Here is an 8,685-nt window from a genome sequence, read left to right on the forward strand (position 1 = left end):
AAGCCTAGCGCTTGGCTGAATGTTTATTCACAGAAAATACAATTAAAGGGTTCATCCAAGTAAAGTTTTCTTACGTTATTTGGCAACAAATGGCACATAAAAACATTTTCACACTGAACGCAGAGCTAGAGATTCTCTACCTGAAAGTCCCACACATTTTAAGTTATTAAAACTGTTGCTGAAGACTTTTAGTTTATTATGTTGACAGTTTCAGCTCTCTCATGTCATTTATGATCAGATCACTCACAAGTCTTTGGTACACACATGTCATACAATTTCTCTTCCATATGAATTTATTGATGTGGACTGAAGAATAAAGGTAACTGAAGTAACGTCCATGTTGATTACAGTAATTCTTCAAAATGTGAGTCCTTTGGCATGTTTAGATGTTATAACTACAGCTGAAGTCTCTTCCATATTCCTTACATTCGTCATTCCTAACACCATGTCATCTAAAGTCAGAATACGTTCTGAAGACATTTATGATTTTCTCTCCAGGGTGAATTTTCTGATGTTATTTAAGATTAGTCCATGGACTGGAGGCTTTCCCACGTAAATGGCATTCATATGGCTTTTCTCCAGTGCATGTTCTCTCATATCATCTAAGGTCAGAAGATAGACTGAAGGCTTTCCCACATAGAAGACAAGCATGTGGTTTCTCTTCAGTCTGAATTCTTTTGTGTCCTCTAAAGCCAGAGCTTTGACTAAAGACTTTCCCACTTTTATCACATTCATAACGCTTTTATCCAAGGTGAGTTCTCTCATGTCTTTGAGGGTTAAAGGATTGAATAAAGCCTTTCCCACACTGATGACACTTATACGGTCTCTCTCCCATGTGAGTTTTCTCATGTCTTCTAAGGTAAGAACACTGAGTAAAGGATTTTCCACATAGATGACATGCAGGTGGCCTCTCTCCAGTGTGAGTCATCTTGTGCCGTCTAAGGTGAAAGCAATTAGTATAGGCCTTTTCACATATGTTACATTGATACGATTTACCTTTAGTATGAATTTGTCTATGTGGTTTAGGGGACAACTGATTACTAAGGGATTTTCCACACTGTTTGCTGATGTAGGGTTTCTTTCCACTCTGAGTTAACAAACACTGAGTCATTGTGGAACTGTGAGTGCAATCTTCTCCCAAATCATTACATTCAAAGGGATCCTCCAGAATAAGAGAGTTCTACTTTAGAGACTAAGATTAAAAGCTCTTATTGATTTACCAACATACATCTATACATTCATTTCACCACCTTTGAATCCTAGACCAACCATTCAGTGGTAGAGCCCAGTTGAAATCTTTCCAATGTTACTTGTGTGAAAGGAAATTAAATTTTGGCAACTCAAACTCATTTAACCAAAGGGAGAAATCAAGCTGGGAACAGGGTCACACAAACCTGCCTCCCCCTTCTGGTTCCTAAATAATATGGCTACAAGAGGAAAAGCTACATGCCTCCCCCATATTTTGCCCACAAGGAAATTCCTCATGAGCTGTTAAAATTACACCATGGCAATGCAAACTGATAGCTTGTCTTTGCAGGTGCAGTCATCCCCAGTTCACCAGACACAAATGCATATCCGCTTGTTTCCCTGCCCCATTTTGCCTATGTTGTCTTATATAAAATGCAGCTTTCCTGCATTATTCCTCTACCTCATTTGTTTATGTCATCTCATGTAAACAAAATCCAGATTCACTCAGCCAGAAAAATGCATGAATGACTATTTTTTTCTACCCACCTTTTACATGAAAATTGTGTACTTCTCAATATCCCACCCTTTCCCCCTTTAAATTTAGAAAAAAATCATCTTTGGAGAAAGATATACACCTTTCCCCCAGGTGCATGTCCTTAACTCTGGCAAATAAATCTCCTAAAATGATTGAGACTTGTCTAGTCATTTTTCTCGATTGACACTTGCATACACATTATCTCCTGCAGACACAGATTTTTCCCTTTTGTAAGATCCCTACTGCAGAGTTATTCCATTAATTGTGATGATATCAATATCTTTCAAAGTCTGAGCATGAGCAATGTCTATGCACTTGTTCTATTTTAAAGATCTCATGTTATGGTTTAAAACACAGGTCACTTTATTCACTGAATTCGAAGTATCAAAATTTTTTTTTGCTTTGAAAGCACGTAATGCCAGCCTAATTACACTCAGGTGACTGTGTGTCATTACTAACTTAACCCACTACCAGGTCTTTAACTTCGATGATTGGTGTACACAGCTATAAAACTACCATTGTCATACTGGTGGATGCGTCTTTTCTGATAGGATGCATGGATATCGTGTGTTTTTTCTTAAGGGCACTTTCCTTGTCTGAAATAATTGAAAAAGAAATTGTTACCTTGGTATTATGGTGATAAAATTGTTTGAAAAACCCCAAGGCCCATTTACTTTTTTTCAAAAATTGACACTTAGATGTGGCAAGGGTGTCAAATGAAGAAAATACTTCAATAGATGAAACCGATTGTACAGCATCAGCAATTAGAAAAGAGTTTTAAAATTAAAATGTGAAAGGAGTTAAAATGGAGATGAGAGATCAGGCAGATAATTAGAGGGACAGTCTTCACAGGGGTATCGGGAAGAGTCAGCAGGTGACAGTTTAACCCCAACAAGTACATGAATTATCCTTTTCCTGAAAGTAAAAGAAAAGGCAAGAGGACACAAGAGTAGTATCTGACATATGAACAAAATGATAATAACATCTAAGGAATTCTGCTCCAGTACCTTCACCTACATTTTAGAAATTACCACTCATTTAATAAAACCGCTAATTAATATTTGACTGATATTTTTCATTGACAAAGCACCTCCTCCTATTAGAGCACAGGACCCTGTTGCTCACCCCGATTCTGGCCTTGGAGAAATTCTCTTCCTTCCTGCCAGAGCTCTTTTCCTTGCTCCAGCTGCAAAATTATATAGGATTTGCTTGTCTGGTACCCTGTTAGTGGAAACAGTACTTGTGTTTTGAGTTCACTGTCAATAAATGTGCATTATCACCAACTGTAAGGCAGGCTATCAAGGAAGAATAAAAACACTGATGGTCAGCTCAGGCCACAAGACCTAGAACACAGAAAACTCCCCAGGGTTTTTCCCACCTGACGTGAGACTAGAAAATAAATCCAAACGAAAGGTCCATCAGGAAAAGGAAATTCAAAACAGTCAGGACCTATGAATGCTGAGTCCATGCCTAAGTTCCAAGACACAATGCATAATACACACTCTTTTCAGAAAGAGATTAATTAAATCTCTGCACAGTATGTTTATTACTATCCTCATGCAGAACAAAAAAACATTTGATTTACAAAAATAATTGGTGTTCTATACAGAAAAGATATTGCTATTGTTTTCATTAATTGGTCTCAGCCTAAGCAGAGCCACTAAGCAGAAGAGTTATTTAGAAAATATTTAATTTAATACATTGAAAATATGCATTAAGTTCCCAGGTCTGTTCTGAGTACTACAGACTGAGTACCAAGGAAAACATGAAATCCTTGTCAAGATTACATTCTAATTGAGTGACAAACTAAATAAAACAAAATAAAATATAATAAAATAAAGATATTTCTTTCAGACAGATTTAGAGATCTCAAACTTTTTTCAGATAAGATCTGTGAGAGAATCAGAGAAGAGATTAGAGTGAGATATGGGGAAGCTGTTCCAACACTTATTGAATGAATGAGTCAATATGTGTCTACATATGTATGTGCATGTTGAGGGACTCACCAAGGGACACCAGGTGACTGACATTTTCCAGCATTACATCTCTGTACAGCTTTCTCTTGGATGTGTCCATCATGGCCCACTCTTCCTGGGTGAAGTCAATAGCTACATCTTCAAAAGACACTTTCTTCTAAAACATCACAGACATTTTAGTTTAGACAGAGAATCCCTTTTAATGTCCAGAGGAGGAAGGCTGAGATGACATAGGTAGGACCTGCGTATGCAGAACACTCAGTGTTTTAGATTCCAGCCAGTTCATTCGCAATACTAAGCTGGTATCTGCCTTTCAGATTCACTCACAGAGACATACCCACTCTTAATCCATTAAACTTTATTATAAAGAAATATCGCATGAGGTGTGGCATAATATAGCCCAGATATTTTTCAGTAATGCGTTAATCACGTGTACATAACTGATGATAAAATTTTCACTTGAACCTTCAGAAATAAAACAAACTTACCATGAATTTCAAGTAAATTACAGATTTGTCACAAGGCAAATAACCATGATTTACTACTTTTTAAACATGACCGTGATTAAATAAATTATTTCTCTAGATGAACCACAGGTTTCTCACCAATCAAATGGTTGAAAGACCTATTATGTGCTTAGAATAATCTAAAGAAGTAATAGAAAACATGTTTCCTATCTAGCAAATGTTTATTAAATACAGGTCATTGGTCCCTTATTCATGAAAAAGTTAGAAAGTAATGAACCAGACTCCAGCATTCTTCAGAACTGAACAAGTTTTATGCAGAATATAGGATTCAATTCATACATAGAGTCATTCTAATGTTATGTAATTCAGGTGTTCAGGGCAAGGCTTAAAGACAGTCCAGCAGCACAAGACAAGACCGCTGAGGCTGCTACACTGAGGAAGTCTTAGTTAGATGATTCCTGTGATATGAAGCCTCCTGCTCTCAACTTTCTCTGGGCAATCCAAACATCAGTTATCACTGCCTCTCTTTTAACTTTACCTTGTCACTTTGCTTGTTCAAGGATAAAAAGGCCTCTTTACTGTTTTGTTTTTTTCTAACCAGCCCTTATAAAGCATTTCCACAGAACCCTAAATTGTACTTGATCTACTATATTCCTTCTCCTGAGTGTGCAACCATAATTAAGTAATTGTATTTCTTATATGTTACTTTCAGTTACCGGAAGGCCGAAAGGTTAATTATCAAAAGGAAAAACGAATGAGGATAAGAATAATAATGACTTCTTTAGTTGTCCTTTTGCTAAGTTTTTAAAAGCACAAATATATTTTATCAAACTCTCCTTTTGCCTCCACACTGTGCAGCTTTTGCCCAAGGCCTATCACACGGGATTTATTGAACTCAGCTGCTAGAACATTAGCCTCATTATTGGGCTGTGATCTTCTGCTTTTCACGCATCTCTATTGCCTGCATTCATCACAATCCTAAGTCTATTTCAGCCAACAGTACAGTTAATGGCTCAATTATTTCCCTATGAGGTTAAAGGATGGATAGAAGAAAAAGAAATACATAAATGAGACCTCTCATGTCTTTTTCTGTAAATAGCCTGAATAGGGGCTGGAATAAGGTAGTGTAATATTGGAAATTATATTGAAAATTTAGGAATCTTTGACACATGATACGCAACCTAGAGTCCTCAGAAAACTTAATTGGAGGCCTGATACCTGAAAGTCTCCTGATTGCATTTGGAACAACCAGGCTGGGTGGGTTTTGCATCATAAAAACAAACAAACAAAAAAGAATAAAAATAAAACACCCATGCAAACTGGAGAAAACTGCCCATTTGCCAGCAATATGGGTCTAATTTCAGTAGAAAGAGGCATCCCCTACTCACTAGTGAATGCATTGTCAAGAACTCAGTTTCTCTCTGTCTTCTTCTGGATTTCCACTTGCAGACACTTCAGGCACTAAGAAAAGCTGAGGTTGGAGAAAGAACACGTGAGACACCAGCCTTGTACTCAATTTTCAGATCAACCTGTGATGAAAAGCCAGACCTTCACTGAAGTGTTACACCACCTGCACCACAGCCTAACCAACAGACACAAACACGCAGAGGCCTCTCCTCTTTTCCCATGGTCAAAATTAAGAAGCCTATGACTACGGTTGCTGACAAAGAAGGAACACAGATAGCTTGTGAATGAGAACATGAAAAGCACTGAGTTTTGTATGTTAATTGACACAAGTCCAGATATTCAATTCCCTCCCTGATTTTACAACACAGGGATCCCTGACTCCGCCCATATGTGGAATATGATTTCCACCTGTAGATAAACACGGTGGGATTTCTCAGATTTTATTATCCCAGCTTTATATCCTAGCAATGTTTCTCCAACACCAATCACAGCCTTCTGAAGCCTTACTCCACTTTTACTTTCTCTCAAGTTCGACTTTTGTATTTCCCCTTGGAACTCGGAAATCAATCAAGTAAGAATCTGTTTTAGGGTCAGGCGCGGTTGCTCTCACCTGTAATTCCATCACTTTGGGAGGCCAAGGCAGGTGGATCACCTGAGGTCAGGAGTTCGAGACCAGCCTGCCCAAAATGGTGAAACCCCATTTCTACTAAAAATACACAAATTAGCTGGGCATGGTGGTGCTTGCCTGTAATCCCAGCTACTCAGGAGGCTGAAGCAGGAGAATCTCTTGAACCCAGGAGGCAATTACAGTGAGCCGAGATCCTAACACTGCACTCCAGCCAGGGCGACAGAGCAAGATTCTGTATCAAAAAAAAAAAAAAAAATCTGTTTTAGGATGGGGATAATCAATTCAGGAATTTATTTCACTTGGAGGGTCAACACTCCCATCCTGCTGATCTAGCCCTTAAAATCCCCTGCATCAGAAATTCGCAGGAGTACCCTCGGTCACGGTGTTTCTGTCCTGATAATAGAGTCACAGTTCTCTAGGATGCTCAGAAAATGCACAATGACTTAGGGCTGAAAGAAATTTAGCAGCTCAATCTGATATTTTACTAAGGTGGTATCTAAAATTCTTGCAATAATGGTTTACATTAGTCTTTGTTGGTTGCAATATCTCTGATTATCATGATACATATTTGCTGAGAAATACCGATGTCCATGTGTATATTCATACATAGATATGTAGGTATATAGATGCAAATGTTTATATGAATGCGTGTGTTAGAGACAGGGTGAAAACATGTATGTATTATTTCCCTGCTAAAAATATAAAAATAATTAAATATATGTTATGTGCAAATGATAATTATATGTCATAAACAAAAAATTAACTGACCCATTTGTACATGAAGTCCAGGAAAAATAACAAGGGTAACTTTGTATTAATTGTGACATTGTGCTTACAGATATATATAAATTTCCTTATTTAACCCTTATAATAACCCTGCTGATTATAGTTTATTTATCAGTTTCATAAATGATCAACACAGTTTGAAAAATATGACAAAATTACAAAACTAGAAAATGACACAGCAATACTTTTAATTATATTCTGCCTTGTCACTGCCTCTTCTTGCTTTTTTACAAAATTACTCCCCTAACCAAGGTTCTCTATGATTCTGGGGACTCCAGGATTTAGACCCCAGTTCCCAAACTTCACTGTGTCTATTTTTACTGCCACATTTTAACGCACATTTACAGACTTCAACAAGCACTTTTCAATATCAACTTTTTTCTTATTCCTTGGACTATTTCCTACATTTGTTCATCAAGACTCCAGTAACATATGACTCCATCTGCCTGTCCCTTCCATGAATGTACCTGACAGTACATGTATTATGTAGTCTATCATTCAAGCAGAACAGATATTCCTTCCAAAAAATAAGGTATTAGAGAATATCTACAAAGCTTCAGTGAAACCAGCTGTAACCCTTAATATTAGTACCATGTAAACCCTTCCTCGAATATCAGAATAAGATTTGGACTTTAGGGAATATTTGTGTGTGATTATAACACAAACATGAAATAAAAGTAATTTAAATGGTCATACACAGACTGTGCCAGGGACAAAAAAGGACACATATTGTAAGAAAATTAAAGCACACTTGTTTCATAAAGGACTCCTGTGTGGAATCTATAAAAACTATTTCAAGATAAAGAGATTAAATATATTTCAAAACACATACATACACAAGCAATCTTTAGGATAAATTTTTAAAAACGTATGTTATGGGTCTAAAATTTTCATTAATTTATGGAAAAAATGTATTGACAAACTTCTCACCAGAGCAGGAATAACAACTTACATATTTGGTGACTTCAAGATGAGAGCCTGCACAGCTTAGTATCTCCCTCCAGATCTCTCTCTCTCCCTCTCTCTCTCATTTTTTTTTTTTTTTTTTTTTTTGACAGAGTTTCGCTCTTGTTGCCCAGGCTGGAGTGCAATGGTGGAATCTCAGCTCACTGCAACCTCCACCTCCCAGGTTCAAGCTATTCTCCTGCCTCAGCCTTCCAAGTAGCTGGGATGACAGGCATGTGACACCACACTTGGCTAATTTTGTATTTTCAGTCGAGACGGGGTTTCTGCATTTTGGTCAGGCTGGTCTGGAACTCCTGACCTCAGGTGATCCACCCGCCTCAGCCTCTCAAAGTGCTGGGATTACAGGTGTGAGCCACAGTGCCCAGCTCACATCTCTTCAAAAGTCATGAGGAAGGAGCCATTCTGCATCCTCAATATTACCTTAATATTTGAAGGGCACCCATAACAATTAAGAGGCTGACTTGTGACTTCCTAGCCCTTTCAGGGCTATTTAGGCACACCTTAGTGAAGTATTAGGGATGCAGTATTAGTTTTCAAGTTCCTGGACACCAAATCCATGTTCTCCAACAGAGCTTCAGTAAAACTAGCTGATGTCTATATTCTTTTGCCTGTCCTTTCCTTTCCTTTTAATTCAAACTGCGGTCTCAAAAAGAGCTGTTATTTAGTAGATTCTCTCAATTCTCAACACCAGCGCTATACAGTGTTGAGTAACATCTCAGGTGCTAGGGAAAC

The 8,685-nt window shown here is 37.7% G+C and overlaps 1 protein-coding gene across 1 annotated transcript; it reads right to left on the reverse strand.

The window, feature by feature from the left end:
* Nucleotides 1-598: 598 nt before the first annotated feature.
* LOC113222030 (zinc finger protein 705A-like) lies at nt 599-5,566 on the reverse strand. The gene is given in 5 exon segments (XM_026451365.1): nt 599-1,180; nt 2,237-2,319; nt 2,849-2,944; nt 3,730-3,856; nt 5,555-5,566. Coding segments are annotated over 5 exon segments (900 nt in total).
* Nucleotides 5,567-8,685: the final 3,119 nt, after the last annotated feature.

This window comes from Piliocolobus tephrosceles, unplaced genomic scaffold (assembly GCF_002776525.5).
Source record: "Piliocolobus tephrosceles isolate RC106 unplaced genomic scaffold, ASM277652v3 unscaffolded_28976, whole genome shotgun sequence".
Taxonomy (NCBI): domain Eukaryota; kingdom Metazoa; phylum Chordata; class Mammalia; order Primates; family Cercopithecidae; genus Piliocolobus; species Piliocolobus tephrosceles.